The following is a 19291-nucleotide window of genomic DNA, read 5'->3' as shown; positions in this document are numbered from 1 at the left end:
TCCGAGCTGGCCAGGTTGTATAATAAACCCCAATCAACCATCGCTACTATTGGTGGTACAGCTGCTGGTGCTGTTGTACCACCGTCAGCTGCTGCTGCACCACTGTCAGCTGCTGCTGCTGCTGTAGTACCGTCTGCTGCTGCTGTAGCATCGTCTGCTGCTGCTGTAGCATCGTCTGCTGCTGCTGTAGCATCGTCTGCTGCTGCTGTAGCATCGTCTGCTGCTGCTGTAGCATCGTCTGCTGCTGCTGTAGCATCGTCTGCTGCTGCTGTAGCATCGTCTGCTGCTGCTGTAGCATCGTCTGCTGCTGCTGTAGCATCGTCTGCTGCTGCTGTAGCATCGTCTGCTGCTGCTGTAGCATCGTCTGCTGCTGCTGTAGCATCGTCTGCTGCTGCTGTAGCATCGTCTGCTGCTGCTGTAGCATCGTCTGCTGCTGCTGTAGCATCGTCTGTTGCTGCTGTACCACCGTCAGCTGCTGCTGTACCACCGTCAGCTGCTGCTGCTGCTGTAGCACCGTTGTTGGTGTGGCTAATTGAGAATACCAAGAAACAATTAACCCCAGAGGATTTGCCACCCAGGATAACCCAAAAAAGTCAGTGTCATCGAAGACTGTCTAACTTATTTCCATTGGGGTCCTTAATCTTGTCTCCCAGGATGCAACCCACACCAGTCGACTAACACCCAGGTGAACAGGGAAAAATGCCTGGAACTAGTGCTCATATTGGTGAATTTAAAGCCAGCAAAGGTTGGTTTGAGAGATTTAAGAATCGTAGTGGCATACACAGTGTGATAAGGCCTGTTCTGGAAGAAAATGCCAAACACGACTTACAGTACTCAGGAGGAAAAGGCACTCCCAGGACACAGTGTCTCATCAGTCATTGCTGCATCTTCAATAAAGGTAAGTGTCATTTATTCTTCATTTAGTAGAGTAGTACATGCACAATATATATTGTGCATGTACTACTCTACTATTGTGCATGTATCCTTCTCTTTGTGTGTAGGAAAATGTATATTTCATGTGGTAAAAAAATTTTTTTCATACTTCTGGGTGTCTTGCACGGATTAATTTGAATTCCATTATTTCTTATGGGGAAAATTCATTCGCATACCGAACATTTCGCATAACAATCAGCCCTATGCGGGGGTCCACTGTAGAAAGTTGTTTAAATTAAGCAGGCGACAGCTTGGTCAATCCCTGGTTGATTTTGTGCGACAGCAGACCAAAGCTTTTACCAGCTGGTATAAAGCAAGTGGTGTTGCTATCTTCAATGATCTTGTGCAGCTTATTCTGACTGACAACCTACTGGAGTCTGTGGGACCAGAGGTTCGAGTCTTTCTGCAGGATCATGACTTAACCACTGCATTGGAGGCGGCCAGGTTGGCTGATACCTTTGAAACTAACCACTCCTTGTCCGAGCAGTCCCATCTCTCTTTTCAACAGCCTGGCATGAGCAGAGATCGTCAACCTTGGAGGATGAAGTGCCAGCCAGAGGGAGAACGTCTACATCAGCAAACTAAGTCACCTGGTGAGCCAAGCTTCTCAACTTATGGTCCACCTGGTGAGAGAAACTACTCAACATGGTGCAACTCGACAATAGTATCAAGACACACCAGCCAGAGCGACACCAGTTGCAATATCAGCAGGGAGTAAAGGGCAAGCCTGTCGTCTGCTACCTGTGCAATAAAGTAGGTCACATCCATCCCAACTGCCCCCACAGACCCCAACCCACTGGGAAAATCTCTAATATCCCTAGTAACATGTCCCTGAAAGAAGTAGAAAAAGGGATGGTCCCTTATTATTTCCCTTCAGGAAAACGCCAAAACAACTGAAGTTAAAACCTTTAGAGATACTGGAGTATATTGCTCACAGTGGACCCCCGACATTCGATAAATCCGACATTTGATGCATTTTAACGCAGAAATTTCGCCTCGACATTCGATACGATTCGTACGAGACGTGTCCACGTGTGGCCTGAACTGCCCCCTGTGTGCGTGTTTACAAGCCAGCCATATTATCCATATTATCACTGGTTTTGGTGCTTGTTTCTGCAAAGTAAGTCACCATGGGCCCCAAGAAAGCTTCTAGTGCCAACCCTGTGGTAAAAAGGGTGAGAATTAGTATGGAAATTAAGAAAGATTTTGAAGGGTTTGGGGGCTAGCCCTAAGAAGCCTATGCCAGTTGTGGACTCCATTATGCCTACTTCAAAAATTAAGGAAATGTGTGCGAAGTGGGTTGAATTGCAAACCTTTATGGATGAAAATCACCCTAATACATCTATTGCAAGCCGTGCTGGTGACTATTACAATGACAATGCTATGGCCCATTCTAGACAAATTTTGAAGGTACAGTGACTCAAGCTGGTCCTAGTGGCATTAAAAGAAGGGAAGTAACCCCAGAAAAGGACTTGCTACCTCAAGTCCTAATGGAAGGGGATTCACAGTCTAAACAGTAACAACTTCGACACTCTCCCCTCCTCCCATCCCATCAATCATCACCAGATCTTCATTAAAGGTAAGTGTCAATTTTTCTATTGTTATTATTCTATTGTTATTGTAATTATCCTATTGCATTAAACTGAATATTTCATGTGGTAAATTTTTTTTTTTCATACTTTTGGGTGTCTTGCACGGATTATTTCTTATAAGGAAAATTAATTCAACTTTCAATATTTTTGACATTCGATAGCTCTCAGGAACGGATTAGTATCGAATGTCGAGGGTCCACTGCATAAGAGAGGGAATATTACCCCTTTAAAAGAATACCTCCTTAAATTCCTGTGTTTTGTTGGAATCATTTGGAGGAGCTATACATTCTGTTCCTTTGCATAAAATTTATGTACAGTGCAAATATTACACTGGGTACTTGACTGTGGGTGTATCCGAAGGATTCCCCATGAAAGATGCCATGTTATTACTGGGTAATAACATTACCACTGCTAGTTTATGTCCTGAACCCACAATGATTCATTCTTCTCCGGTGCTGGCCATAACTCGGGCAACATCCCAAGGGTTGTCTGGCGAGAATGTTGACCTATCCTTGGACGACTCCGATCTCGGAATAGCCACGTTGTTTTACGAGGAAAACCGGCCAGGGCCTCGTAGATCAAGTGAACAGACCCAGATCAAGCCTTCCTATTCCAAGGTTGCAGGATTGCCAGAAATCTCCGTTTCCATGCCCAAGGGAATGTCCTTCCGGGAGGAACAACGAAAGGACCCTTCTTTAAATTTCACTTTCCAGGCAGCCATGGGTAAATCCTCTTTGGATCATCCGGTCAAGTATAAACTTAAAAATGACTATTTGATCTGCACAGACTGGTAAGGAGATAGAGGGCCAGTAATTGTCTGCCAGGGTAGTAATTCCAACAAAGTTTAGACCTCAAATATTGAATATAGCTCATAATACTTCATTAGGAGGTCACTTAGGAATTACTAAAACATTATATAGAATCACAAAAGAATTTTATTGGCCAAAATTAAAGCAGGATGTGAAGAAACACATCCGGTGTTGCCGAGAATGTCAGCAAGTAGGGAAACCTGGACATTCCATTAAACCTGCACCTCTCCAACCTATACCTGCTGATGGAGAATCTTTTGCAGATTTAATTATAGATTGTGTAGATCCACTACCTAGGTCAAAGTCGGGAAATCAGTATTTATTTACCATTATGGATAGAGTAACTAGATACCCTGAAGCAATTCCCATGCGCAGTATTAATACTAAAGCTATTCTCAAAGCTTTAACAAGATTTATTTCTTGTGTTGGCATTCCTAAAACTATTCGAAGTGATCAAGGTACTAACTTCACTGCCAAAGCATTTAGGGAAGCATTAACTAGGTTAGGGATAATCCACAACTTATCCACTGCCTATCATCCTCAGTCCCAAGGCGCCTTGGAAAGATCCCATCAGACGTTAAAAACCATGATGAGAACTTTTTGCATGCATTTTCCTACAGACTGGGATGAATCACTACCTTTGTTGTTGTTCTCGGTATGAGAAACGGTGCAAAAGTCTACCGGGTGTAGTCCGTTTGAGCTGATCTTTGGGCACAATGTACGAGGTCCTCTTCGGGTGCTCAAAGAAGGATGGATGGGAGAAGACGTTAGCTTAACACTCTACAACCCGTCTTCAAGGTTGCAGGTGGCACGTCAGTTAGCCAAGGCTAACCTAAAGGTAGCTCAAAATAAGATTAAACAGAGGTACGACAGAAATGTACAATTCCGCTCCTTCCAGCCAGGAGACAAGGTGTTGGTGCAGGAACCTATACCTGGCCACACCTTGAAAGCTAGATTTACGGGACCTATGCAAATTGTAAGTAAATTATCTGATGTAAATTATGTGGTAGCTCCCCTTGATAAGACCTCCAAAACTAAAACTTGCCACATTAATCAATTAAAATCTTTTCATACACCAGATAAAGTCCCAGTAATGACTCTGTCCTCTTCCTCTGAGGATGACTGACTCTTTGCACTCTGTTTCTGAAATTAATGTCAAACTTCCAAACTCTGTCCTCCTCAAGAACCCTAGCCCTTTAATGGTGGGGCTATCTGAAACTCAAGCAACAAGTTTAACTGCGCTTCTACAGCCATACCCCGATATTTTTTTGTATGTGCCGAAAAAATGTACGTTAGGTTATCATGATGTAGATGTGGGAAACTCTAAACCTATTAAACTCTCCCCCTACAGAGCTAATCCTGAAAAGCAAACGCTACTTCAGCAGGAAGTAGAATTTCTATTAGAGCATGGGTTAGTGGAGGAGTCGTCTAGTCCATGGGCTTCACCGTGCATCCTTGTTAAAAAAAGCTGATGGAGGGTTTCGTATGAGTACAGACTACTGTAAGGTGAATGAAGTCACAATCACAGATGCTTACCCTCTTCCTCGTCTGGATGACTTAATCGACTTTGTGGCTAAGGCTACTTTTGTGTCCAAGTTAGACCTCCTTAACCCTTTGAGGGTTTTCGTCGTACTAGTACGTCTTACGCGTAGGGGTTTTTGACGTACTAGTACTCATAAATTCTAGCGACCTCAAATCTAGTGGGAGAAAGCTGGTAGGCCTTCATATGAAAGAATGGGTCTATGTGGTCAGTGTGCACAGTCTAAAAAAAATCCTGCAGCACACGGTGCATAATGAGAAAAAAAAACTTTTTCCATTTTTTTTTAATAAATCAGCGACTTTGCAGTGTATTTTCGTATAGTATTTATTGTTGTATTCTAGTTTTCTTGGTCTCATTTTATAGAATGGAAGACATATTACTGAAATTGAGATGATTCTGACTGGTTTTACAATGAAAGGTGCCTTGAAATTGAGCTCAAAGTAGCAGAAATGTTCGATTTTTACCAAACTTCAAAAGTAAACAAATCGTGCCAAGCGTGCAATACACGTCAAGTGGTGAGTCTAATATTCTTTCACAAGTGCACCAATAATATTTATACCATTTTTTACACTAATGCAGTAGTCTGCATAACAGTAAATCTTATATTTTTTGTGAGAATAAAAATTCAAAGTGGAAAGCAAATGAATATAAGAGGGGCCTTGAGACGTGACTAATGACTAGAGGAAATGTCATTTTAGTGCCAGGAATGTCTTTCTTGTTTATTCTGGACCCTATTCGGAAATTGGCATCTTTTGAAATTTGTGTGAAATTGGCAAAATTGCTAAATTCTGACCACTGTACTGGATAGTTGAATTTATAAATGGGTGGTTTCTTGCACCCATTCGATAGAAAAAATGGAGCTCTAGCGAAATATTCATGTTTTTTGTCGACTAGTACAGTGAAATTGGCCGAAAATGGGGCTCAAAGTGGGCAAAATCGCCGATCCGTAAACATCGCCGAGACCGCTAACTTTGCGAGAGCATAATTCCGTAAGTTTTCTATCAAATTTCAAACTTTTGGTGTCGTTATGATCGGGAAAAGATTCTCTATCTTTTCGTAAGAGAAAATATTTTTTTTTTTTTTTTTAAATTTGGCCGACCCTGAGAACGAGTTTCGGAGAGGGCCTGTCGACCCTCAAAGGGTTAAAGGTTACTATCAGGTACCTTTGACGGATAAGGCAAAGGAAATCTCTGCCTTCGTAATTCCAAGTCATTATCAATACACAGTTACTCCCTTCGGAATGAAAAACTCCCCCTCTTCATTCCAGAAACTTATCCATCAGGCTATTAAAGGACTTGAAGGCAAGGCAGCATACCTGGATGATATTGTCATGGTGTCTGATACTTGGGATCAACACCTATTTAGACTTAAGGCTCTTTTTGAGACCTTTCAGAGTTCCCATTTAACTGTTAATTTATCTAAGTCTTCCTTTGGCCAGGCCACTGTTACTTTTCTAGGCCATGAAGTAGGAAGTGGTAAAGTTGCTCCTAAACTTCTTGCCATTAAAGATTATCCAGTTCCACATGATAGGAAATCTCTTCAATGTTTCCTAGGCATGATAGGATTCTACAGAACATTCTGTAAATTTTTTTCAGATATTGTAGTCCCTCTTACCTCTCTTACCAGTCGCAAAGTTTCCTTTATTTGGACTTCAGTTGCTCAGGATGCGTTTGACAAAGCAAAAAGATTATTGTGTACTGCACCCATTCTTTTGTCTCCAGACTTCTCCAAACCTTTCTCATTACAGGTTGATGCTTGCGAGTCTGGGGTTGGGGCAGTATACTATTACAAAACGGGGCCAAAGAGTTGCAGCTAGTAGCCTTCTTCTCTGCCAAATTCCAGCAACATCAGAGGGCTTACTCTACCATTGAAAAAGAAGCCCTCACGCTGGTACTGGCTTTGGAACACACTGATGTTTACGTGGGACAAACTTCGCAGGTGGTCACTGTCTACAGTGATCACAACCCTCTAGTATATCTCCAAGCCATGAAGAGCCACAATACAAGGCTCATGAGATGGAGTCTACGACTGCAACCCTACTCTCTCAGAATTGTACATATTTCCGGCAAAGAAAATATGTTGGCAGACTCTTTATCTAGAGTCTAACAATATTATTTATAATAATTATATATTAGGTTAGGATGTGTTAGGTTACTTGTGGTAACCCCCCCAAGCTCTTTTTTATCCCCTGGTGTAGGTTTTTTTTTTTTTTTTTTTTTTTTTTAGTGAGGGGATGCAGGCTACCGTCCGCCCGTGTTTTGGACCTAAGTTAGCCCGACTGTCTGCGGTCTCGCTCTGAGTTTAGGGTTTGGCTTTTTGTCACGAGAAAAGCTGAGCTCTACCCAAGAGTTGGATGGTTGAGAGGAAAGGCAGTCCCATTATTTTGTGCCATGGCGGCACGGTTACCACTGGGAGGTGGGAGCCTAATCCTAAGCCTTCTCGGGGTGGGGGTGTGGCATGCAAAGAGTACGTAACCTTTATTCAGTGCATGTACACACCCTCATTTACAGGTTATCTCCCCCAACCAGCGAACCAGGGGACTGAGAGGCGACGATGGAGCCCTGTCGTTCAACCAGTACCCAGGTTCCAGCCAATGAGAAATTGGTTTTGGCAATCGCAGAGGTTATGTGGGTACCACTCTCCTGTCTGCCCTTGTCATTACCATCCTAGAGCTGGTTGAAGCACGGTCTGCTCTCTAGTGGCTTCTATTCTGCCTTGCTTACCGTGGAGTGCATTAATACCTATTGCTGAACATAGTGTCTATAGTGTACAAACTTCTGTTCTAAACTGGTGAAGGATAATGTAAGTGAAAAGTTTTCTGCCGTGTTTATTTTGCTCCCTTTACACCCAGGATAACAGGCCATTTGGACTCCTGGGTTGTAATACTCGGTATATATTGTTTGAACGACAGTCTACCTATGAACAAAATCAAAGACTCATCAAGTACAAGATTCTTGAATGGATAAAAGAACACGTTGAACTTTTGTTTCAGATACAAAACATTTCTAATCTTGTATAACCTGTCACTTCTGTCAGGCCTGGTTTTGTCAGAGAAGTGCAACATACGTAACAGTAAGATAAACCTGTTCACTGCGATGATGTCACTGAAGACCAGGGTACAAATTAGCCGATCTGTAAACCAGTATGATTTTATATTATGCTTATAGACAAGAGACATAAGCATTATTGTTGCAAAAGGCAAATACATTTCTGCAACAGTTCTCTCTCCACCGGTGTAGTCTTGACTATGATATCATCGTATTTGCCATGGTGTACTCAAAATACTTGTTGCTTTCCCTGACAATAGTTTCCAACAATGGCTGGTCAAAGAATAGTTCAAAAAATTTCAGTTCATTTGCAGTGTTTCCAAGGGGACAAGTAGGTTGAATTCCACTTTGAGAGTCGTCAAACTGGTGGGGCTTGGGAACAAAACTGGGATTTTGCTGCCAATCCCAGATATGGTTTGCTGGTGGATACTGGACATCATAAGTTGGTCGTGCTGGTAGTTGTGGTGGGCTGGTGGCTGACGCTCCGCTCTGAACTTGAACTGAGGAGTCAGCAGCGTGGGTCCCAGCCTGGGCTGGCGAGTCATGCATGGCCGTGGCACTACCATCACCACTACCACCATCACCACCAAAATCAAACTGATGCCTGTGGTCTATCCATGCCAAGTGTAGCCACATCATCCTCACTTTCACTGTCTATTCCTGGTGTAGGGCCACGGGATGTACTCCATACCCTGGGCACTACGTAGGGAACATTACCCAAGCGCATGCGGCAGCATATATACTGATGCTTCACTTGTGAATAGGTTTCCTCACTATCACTACTTGAAAGATCGTCAAGAGCAATAAAATCGCAATCCACGTCACTATTATCATCATTACTGAAGTCAGAGGCCTGGCCACACAAAAGTAAGTTTTCTCTTGCGATGAGGTACAACTGAACGTGACTGAGGCGTGCCTACATCAGAGGTAGAAGGTTGAGGATCGTCAGGGTTTTCTGCACTATTGTCGATATCCTAGTCATTCCTTTCAGTCACTAACTGATCAAAGCCAAAGAATTCGTCTTCATTTCCACTTCCATCATTCAGAACTATCAGGTAGGAAGAGGAGTCCCAATTTTCCTTGGAGTGAGAGCTGCCTTGCGACGAGGCATGGTGAACAGAGGTAACCGAGCTGGCATTCCCACAATGCTATGCAGGTGCCTAGAATTTTTGTTTACGGCGCACACACACCACGCAGCCCCGTTCTTTCATATAGGCCTACAAGCCTTTTCGAACTAAATTTGACCCCGCTTGAATTTTGGCGTAGATCTACGGTTTGGACCATGAACATAAAGCCGTAGATCTACGGCACGGACCCTGAAAGGGTTAAATCTTCGTTTCACAACTTCTCCACCAAACGAGAGCCCAACACATTTTTTTTTTTCCAACAAGTCGGCCGTCTCCCACCAAGGCAGGGTGACCCAAAAAAGAAAGAAAATCCCCAAAAAGAAAATACTTTCATCATCATTCAACACTTTCACCACACTCACACATTATCACTGTTTTTGCAGAGGTGCTCAGAATACAACAGTTTAGAAGCATACACATAAAAAGATACACAACATATCCCTCCAAACTGCCAATATCCCAAACCCCTCCTTTAAAGTGCAGGCATTGTACTTCCCATTTCCAGGACTCAACTCCGACTATATGAAAATAACCGGTTTCCCTGAATCCCTTCACTAAATATTACCCTGCTCACACTCCAACAGATCGTCAGGTCCCAAGTACCATTCGTCTCCATTCGCTCCTATCTAACACGCTCATACACAAATAACCCGCACATAAAAGAGAGAAGCTTACGACGACGTTTCGGTCCGACTTGGACCATTGACAAAGTCACACTGTGACTTTGTCAATGGTCCAAGTCGGACCGAAACATCGTCGTAAGCTTCCCTCTTTTATGTGCGGGTTATTTGTGTATCGTTCCAGTCACGGTATTGTGCCTTTTTGTTATTTAACACGCTCGTGCACGCTTGCTGGAAGTCCAAGCCCCTCGCCCACAAAACCTCCTTTACCCACTCTCTCCAACCCTTTCGAGGACGACCCCTACCCCGCCTTCCTTCCCCTATAGATTTATATGCTTTCCATATCATTCTACTTTGATCCATTCTCTCTAAATGACCAAACCACCTCAACAACCCCTCCTCTGCTCTCTGACTAATACTTTTATTAACTCCACACCTTTTCCTAATTTCCACACTCCGAATTTTCTGCATAATATTTACACCACACATTGCCCTTAAACAGGACATCTCCACTGCCTCCAACCGTCTCCTCGCTGCTGCATTTACCACCCAAGCTTCACACCCATATAAGAGTGTTGGTACTACTATACTTTCATACATTCCCTTCTTTGCCTCCATAGATAACGTTTTTTGACTCCACATATACCTCAACACACCACTCACCTTTTTTCCCTCATCAATTCTATGATTAACCTCATCCTTCATAAATCCATCCGCCGACACGTCAACTCCCAAGTATCTGAAAACATTCACTTCTTCCATACTCCTCCTCCCCAATTTGATATCCAAGTTTTCTTTATCTAAATCATTTGATACCCTCATCACCTTACTCTTTTCTATGTTCACTTTCAACTTTCTACCTTTACACACATTCCCAAACTCATCCACTAACCTTTGCAATTTTTCTTTAGAATCTCCCATAAGCACAGTATCATCAGCAAAAAGTAACTGTCAATTCCCATTTTGAATTTGATTCCCCAAAATTTAATCCCACCCCTCTCCCGAACACCCTAGCATTTACTTCCTTTACAACCCCATCTATAAATATATTAAACAACCATGGTGACATTACACATCCCTGTCTAAGACCTACTTTTACCGGGAAGTAGTCTCCCTCTCTTCTACACACCCTAACCTGAGCCTCACTATCCTCATAAAAACTCTTTACAGCATTTAATAACTTACCACCTATTTCCATACACTTGCAACATCTGCCACATTGCTCCTCTATCCACTATCAAATGCCTTTTCTAAATCCATAAATGCAATAAAAACTTCCCTACCTTTATCTAAATACTGTTCACATATATGCTTCAATGTAAACACTTGTTCTACACATCCCCTACCCACTCTGAAACCTCCTAGCTCATTCGCAATCCTACATTCTGTCTTACCTCTAATTCTTTCAATTATAACCCTACCGTACACTTTTCCTGGTATACTCAGTAAACTTATTCCTCTATAATTTTTACAGTCTCTTTTGTCCCCTTTCCCTTTATATAAAGGGACTATACATGCTCTCCGCCAATCCCTAGGTACCTTCCCCTCTTTCATACATTTATTAAACAAAAGTACCAACCACTCCAACACTATATCCCCCCCTGCTTTTAACATTTCTGTCATGATCCCATCAGTTCCAGCTGCTTTACCCCCTTTCATTCTACGTAATGCCTCACGTACCTCCCCCACACTTACATTCTGCTCTTCTTCACTCCTAAAAGATGGTATACCTCCCTGACCAGTGCATGAAATTACTGCCTCTCTTTCTTCCTTGACATTTAAAAGTTCCTCAAAATATTCTCGCCATCTACCTAATACCTCCATCTCCCCATCTACTAACTCCCCTACTCTGTTTTTAACTGACAAATCCATACTTTCCCTAGGCTTTCTTAACTTGTTTAACTCACTCCAAAATTTTTTCTTATTTTCATTAAAATTTCTTGACAGTGCCTCTCCCACTCTATCATCTGCTCTCCTTTTGCACTCTCTCACAACTCTCTTCACCTTTCTTTTACTCTCCATATACTCTGCTCTTCTTATAACACTTCTGCTTTGTAAAAACCTCTTATATGCTACCTCTCTCTCTTTTATCACACCCTTTACTTCATCATTCCACCAATCACTCCTCTTTCCTCCTGCCCCCACCCTCCTATAACCACAAACTTCTGCCTCACATTCTAATACTGCATTTTTAAAACTATTCCAACCCTCTTCAACCCCCCCACTACATTATTAGCCCACCTTTCTGCCAACAGTCGCTTACATCTCACCCGAACTTCCTCCTCCCTTAGTTTATACACTTTCACCTCCCTCTTACTTGTTGTTGCCACCTTCCTCTTTTCCCATCTACCTCTTACTCTAACTGTAGCTACAACTAAATAATGATCCGATATATCAGTTGCCCCTCTATAAACATATACATCCTGGAGCCTACCCATCAACCTTTTATCCACCAATACAATTTTAAGAGAAATAAATATTTGTATTTTTATCACCACCACCCTCTACCACCATCACTACCACCCTCTACGAGTAACGAAGGCAGACTGAGTCATGAACATATGAGCAGCCGTGTCCCGCGGTCAAGCAAACGCATCTGGTACAGACAATTTCCAAACAGATCTACGAAAACGGGGAAAATTTCGCCGAAAAATGGGGTCAAAAACTGAATTGTACAATAACCGGATCAGACAAAAACTGGGGTTCCACTGTACATGAAAAAAAATTCCAAAAAGTAGTTTGTGCTTGAATATTTGCAACACTCTTATCTGCATTCTTAACTTTTTTTTTCAAGTGTCCCAGTCATAAATGCTTATGCTTACACTGTGGATGATCACAGGTAGTGACTTACTGTAATGCAGTTACTTGTCCAAGAAATTATCATTAAAATACTTACTTGGACCACCTGGTCCTCCTGGTCCTCCCATACCACCAGGCCCACCTGGTCCTCCAGGCCCACCTGGCCCACCAAAGCCACCACGACCCATAGGGCCACCTGGAGGACCACCAGGACCCCCACGACCCCAATCATTATTAAAACCTCCACGGCCACCACCACGGCCACCTCCGAAGCGATCCTGTTGAGGGTCGAAGTCGTTAGAGCCCTGCAGATTTTAGAAATTACCAAGTTTCAGTTTGGTGAACAGATTGTTGTAATATATCAATAGTAACAATTTTGAAAATATAAATTTTGTCATTATGAGATAAACCATGTTAGTCAACTTAAAAAAAAATTAAATTTGATAAAACCAAAACTTCAGATAATTTTTATATCCAAAAATGAATAACCATTAGACTGGTAGTTTAACCCTTCGAGAGTCCATCCCGTAGTTCTATGGCTCTGAAGCCTGGATCCAAGCCGTAGTTTTATGCTATGAGCTCAGCTCACTCAGATAAGCTGTGAGCAGTAAATTTGAATCTAGGTGTGAGAGAATGGATCTGTGTGGTAAGTGTGCACCACATAAAACAAATCCTGCAGTACACTGTGCACGAGAAAAAAACTGACCATGTTTATGGATTAAAACAGCGACTTAGCGGTGTATTTTCGTGTGGTTTTTCCAGTTGCATTCACAGTTTCCTGGTCTCGTTTGACAGAATGGAAGATATATTACAAAAACAGAAATGATTTTGATAAGTTTTAGTACTGAAAACAGCTTGAAACTGAGCTCAAAGTAGCAGAAATGTTTGATTTTTGCCAATGTTCAAGAGTAAACAAATGAAGTCACGAGTCCAATACACGTCAACTGGTGGGTCTAATACACATTCAGGAATGAGCTGATATTTATACAATTATTACAATGTTGCATAACAGTAAATCTTCAATTTTTTTGTTTTTGGCGTGAATAAATGAATAAAAAATAAAAATGGAATTCATCTATAAAGCCTGGAAACTAATAAACAAAGGAAATGTTATTTTAGTGCCAGGAATGCCTGCAATGTTTATTCAGGACCCGATTTTGAAATTGGAATATTTTGAACTGTCTGAAAATGGCCAAATTACCAATTTCTGATCACTTTATTGGGTAGCTGAAATAGTTGATTGGGGAGTTTCATGTGCTTACTCGATAAAACAGAAGTGATACTAGTAAAATAGCTAAGAATTTGGTTGACTGGAATAATATAATTGGCCTAAAATAGGAGTCAAATTGGGAAAACCGCCAATGCTAAATATCACTGACACAATAAAATTTGCGAGTGTAATTTCATCAATTTTCCATCAAATTACATACTTTTTGTTTTATTACCTTCATAAAAAGGTTCTCTAGTATTTCATAAGAAAAAAAGAATGTTTTTGGAAAATTCTCGGACCCTGTGGACAAGGCATAGAACTACGGCCCGGACCCTCGAAGGATTAAGAGATTCAATAATTAGGATAAATAAAACTTCAATTGTGTAATTATTAATTAAGGCAATGTTTATTCACTGTCTAGTTAAATTTTATATTTTAAAGGCTCATCAAATGATAAAAAGAAGTAACACGCTTATGACAACAACTTACCCTTTCATCGCCTCCAAACTCATCACGGTCTCTGTCACGGTCCCGTCGATCCCTATCACCTCTATCTACTCTGTCACGGTCTCCTCTACGTTCTCCAAAATTACCACCACGACCACGGCCACGATTACCAAACTGAGCAGCCTGTGTTTCCTTTTCAGCTATAAGGTCATACACTAATTGTTTGGCCATCTCGACCTAAGAAACAAAAAATACACAGGTGAGCCATTATCAGCAAATGAAATGGGGCAAATCAACTATCATGTCTATACAAATTTTCTAAATACAAATTAGCTTTTACAATATATGCAGAAGCCTTTTTTTTTTTTTCTTTTTTTCTTTTTTTTTTACCTTGTGGGGTTCTCCAGTGATACGAAGGGGCTTTTCATTTTCTTGTTGTGGCCCATCTTGAATAATTACCATTTTTGCTCCAGACTTCTCCTGCAACTGCTTAATGGTCTCTCCTCCTTTGCCTGAAAGATCATAACTTACAATAACATTCATAAACTGTTATATTTTTTATAAAAATGTTAGTACATTAATTTTTATAATAAATAAGCAACTGGTTGGTACAAAGCTTGTCAATGAATCTACTCAACCTTACCTATGATGAGTCCAACTTTTGGACCAGGAATGCTAATCTCAACAGTAGATGCATTTCCCCCCATATCCATGCCTGGAGGTCCCATAGGGCCACCACCGCCACCACCACCCATTCCTCCACGGCCTCGTCTATCAGGAGGCCCATCTCCTCGAGAGACAATCTCGAAGATCATCTCCTTAGCACGATTAATGGCATCCCTGGAAAAAAAAAATTAATAAGAATTGGTTAAGTAATATAGTTATTTTACATTTTAAAGATAAAATAATTTTTAGTTCAAAAAGTGTAAATTACAGAACTGCATAACATTACTGAATATTAAAAATCATGTCTACAGATTGTGAACTTAGAAGATGTAGACAACTGCTGATAAAATTACACCAAATAATGAAGTCAACAGCAGTCTATTATTGCCATCCTAAACTCTTCTGCAACTCTTTGCAATTATGTTATAACAATTTTGTGAGTCAAGCTCTTCTATTTTTTCTATCATTATCAAAAGCTCATGTAAAAAGCTTTAAACTGAGCCTGACTTTTTACTATTATGTAAAACCTGTTTTGGCCACCTATTATTATTTAATGTTCTAATATTCTCCAGAAACTTTAACCCTTTCAGGGTCCGTCCCGTAGATCTACGGCTTTATGGTGAGTGTCCAAACCGTAGATCTACGCCATGAGCTCAGCTCACTCTGATAAACTGTGAGTGGTACATTTGGGCCTAGATATGAGAGAATACATCTATGTGGTATGTGTGCACTACATAAAACAGATCCTGCAGCACACTGTGTATCATGAGAGAAAAAAACTGAAATCATGATTTTTCGATTAAAACAGCAACTTTGCAGTGTTTTTTCGTATGTTTTTATAGTTGTAATTGTGATTTCTTGGTCTCATTTGATAGAATGGGAGACATATTACAGAAATAGAGATGATTTTGATTGGTTTTAGCACTGGAAATGGCTTGAAACTGAGCTCAAAGTAGCGGAAATGTTAAATTTTTGCCGATATTCAAGAGTAAACAAACGACCTCACACGTCTAATACACGTCAGCTGGTGGGTCTAATATATATTCACAAATATGGTGATGATATTTATACAATTATTACAGTATTGCATAACAGTAAATCTTCTATTTTTTGGTGTGAATAAAAATTCATTATGTGAATAAAAAATCAGAATGGAATTTATTTGTAAAGCCTCAAAACATAACTAATGAACAGAGGAAATGTTAGTTTAGTGCCAGGAATTCCTACATTGTTTATTCTGGACCCTATTTTGAAATTGGAATATTTTGAACTTTGTGTTAAATTGGCCAAATTAACAATTTCCTATCACTTTATTTTGTAGTTGAAACAGTTGACTTGGCGATTTCTTGTGCTCAATCGATAGAATAGAAGTAATACTAGTGAAATAGCTAAGAATTTGGTTGATTAGAATAATGTAATTGGCCTAAAATGGGAGTCAAAGTCAGCAAAATCGCCGATTCGTAAATATCGCTGACACATCAAAATTCGCGAGAGCATAATTTCGTCAATTTTCCACCAAATTTCGTACTTTTTGTTTTATTACCTTCACAAAAAGATTCTCTACGATTTCATAAGAAAAAATAACAAATTTTTTTTTGGAAAATTCTTGGACACTGGTGCGTGACTCCAGATTTGGGCCTTGGACCCTGAAAGGGTTAAAGCTACAAAAGTATGAGAAATCTTCATGGTTTTCTTTTTACACAGTGCTACAAGACAAATTTTAAATATTCAATATCTCTTGAGAAGACCTGAAAAATTAAGTTTAATACACCAAAAATTGACAAAGGTAACTTTTTATTTTACATACAACACAGAAAACTTGGCAAATTAAGAATGATCACTATGTATACTGGAAAAGAATTCGTGCTGCAATAAATAAAACTAAGATTAAGAGAGGCATATCAAAGTTATCAGACCTTCAAATGGAAAAAAATCCCATATATTTCTTTAAAGAATCTGGGCAGCCATGAAAATTCAAACATTTCCCCCTCTTGACATGCAGGGAGAAAAAATTACCTTGGCCCCGATATAGTGCATAATCTGTCTGGCAGTCCTCCACTGTCCTGCGCCATTTGAATTTTTGCTCCAGATTCTCGCTGCAACCGAGTTATCTGTTCACCACCACGACCAATTACTGAAATAAGATGAAGTTTGAATGCAAGGAGCAGAAAGAGTAATTATTTCTTCCACTAATCCTTTTACTCTGTGGTCCCATAAACCTTTTGCATATGTTCACAGTACTATTGAAAATGAATCCATCATAAACTTTAATGGCTGTGGTGACAATATTAAGCCAACAAAATTGAGACATTTTGTCACGTGGGGGTTCGAAACGTAGATTGGGTAAGAACACTCACGTAGGCTGGTTAGTACGTATATAGGAGGGAAAATATGGGGAGCACCACGCCTGGCCTGCCTCTCTGCTAACTCTAAGACTGACTCAAGAATTGGGTCCTAAGGGTGAGCGCCGTTCAAAAACATGCTATGCCCAGCTGTAACATCAGTGAATAACAGTGATTCACACAGACGGTTGGTAATGAGTCATACTACTGGTAACTGGTTCCTGTTAACTAGGAAATGATACTACCGAGAGCTCGGCGACGCTAACGTATGTCGTCCCGACATACAGGTAATGCAAACTAGAGAAGGCAGGCGTACGGCTTGGGCTGATTCTATACAATGTCAAAGTACACAACAATTGAACATTATGACATACGTAAGTAGAACATTGGAATGGAAGCTAATGTAACTGACTGTAATGAAATTGTAATGCATTACAAGGTATGATATAGCACAGCTCATAAAATGAGACAACATTGGGATTACACAATAGAAGTGATAAAAAATTTGATCGATCGATCGATCAATCTGTATTCACATGATCTACGGATTCTGAGGAAGAAATATATATAAAGAAAGAAGTGTTTAACAAAAAGGCAGACTTGGTGCACTTAAATCTAAGAATTCGGAGAGTACGTGAACACACACACAAAAAAAAAAATTGTGAATATTAGTAAGTTGACAGTAATTATTCATCTATACAAGTTATTTACATTTAACCCCAACTCTGCTAGGGTGAGATTGACATATGCAGAATGGGTGTCATCACTGGGAGGATCAAACTCTGTTGCACTGGCTAACTCATGCTGTATTTGAGGCAAATCTGAATTGGTAGTTACAAATGATACTTGAGGATTTCTCAATACCTGTCGTGCACGTAGGGAATAACAGCATTCAGATTGATCTTCTGAGTATCAGAGGTAGAGAGTACAGGATCAGGAGGATTGTCAGTGTGTCACATTAGTCTGGGTTGGAACATCATTACCATTACATACTAACTTCATATGATCTAAATGTGATTCTTTATACTGACCAGTACTAATTTCTCTAACCTTATACATGTGGCCAGTGATATGTTCAACTACTCGATAAGGACCAACAAACTTATCAAGCTTAGGCATTGCAGACATTTTGTTAAAGTTAGTCAGCATAACTCTCAAACCTACTTTGATTTTGGATGGCATTGCTCAAGTGTCAGCGAATCTTGTAAATTCTGCTGTTGATTTATGAAGTGTTTCACGGATTCTTCTAAAGATGCTTTGAGCTAGGCTGGTACGAGTTGCTATGAAATCATCAGGGTTATAATTTGGTTTTGGATTAGAATATAGCAACTCATAAGGCAAACTTTATCTAAATCATTTGATATCAAATTGGGGAGGAGTATGGAAGAAGTGAATGTTTTCAGATACTTGGGAGTTGACGTGTCGGCGGATGGATTTATGAAGGATGAGGTTAATCATAGAATTGATGAGGGAAAAAAGGTGAGTGGTGCGTTGAGGTATATGTGGAGTCAAAAAACGTTATCTATGGAGGCAAAGAAGGGAATGTATGAAAGTATAGTAGTACCAACACTCTTATATGGGTGTGAAGCTTGGGTGGTAAATGCAGCAGCGAGGAGACGGTTGGAGGCAGTGGAGATGTCCTGTTTAAGGGCAATGTGTGGTGTAAATATTATGCAGAAAATTCGGAGTGTGGAAATTAGGAGAAGGTGTGGAGTTAATAAAAGTATTAGTCAGAGGGCAGAAGAGGGGTTATTGAGGTGGTTTGGTCATTTAGAGAGAATGGATCAAAGTAGAATGACATGGAAAGCATATAAATCTATAGGGGAAGGAAGGCGGGGTAGGGGTCGTCCTCGAAAGGGTTGGAGAGAGGGGGTAAAGGAGGTTTTGTGGGTAAGGGGCTTGGACTTCCAGCAAGCGTGCGTGAGCGTGTTAGATAGGAGTGAATGGAGACGAATGGTACTTGGGACCTGATGATCTGTTGGAGTGTGAGCAGAGTAATATTTAGTGAAGGGATTCAGGGAAACCGGTTATTTTCATATAGTCGGACTTGAGTCCTGGAAATGGGAAGTACAATGCCTGAACTTTAAAGGAGGGGTTTGGGATATTGGCAGTTTGGAGGGATATGTTGTGTATCTTTATGTGTGTATGCTTCTAGACTG

The 19291-nt window shown here is 40.7% G+C and overlaps 1 protein-coding gene across 1 annotated transcript in view; it reads right to left on the bottom strand.

Moving 5' to 3' along the window:
- Positions 1-19291, bottom strand: part of Psi (P-element somatic inhibitor) — a gene marked incomplete in the record, with an annotated part of 171897 nt that overhangs the window by 68609 nt on the left and 83997 nt on the right. Inside the window, 5 exon segments of the mRNA XM_070082914.1 lie at positions 12565-12772; positions 14167-14361; positions 14515-14636; positions 14768-14964; positions 16807-16924. Coding sequence (XP_069939015.1) covers positions 12565-12772; positions 14167-14361; positions 14515-14636; positions 14768-14964; positions 16807-16924 — 840 coding nt within the window.

Source organism: Cherax quadricarinatus, chromosome 8, assembly GCF_038502225.1.
Source record: "Cherax quadricarinatus isolate ZL_2023a chromosome 8, ASM3850222v1, whole genome shotgun sequence".
In the NCBI taxonomy this organism is placed as follows: Eukaryota; Metazoa; Arthropoda; class Malacostraca; order Decapoda; family Parastacidae; genus Cherax; species Cherax quadricarinatus.
Note: the sequence above shows the minus strand (reverse complement) of the source record. Positions and strands in the feature narration are given on the sequence as shown.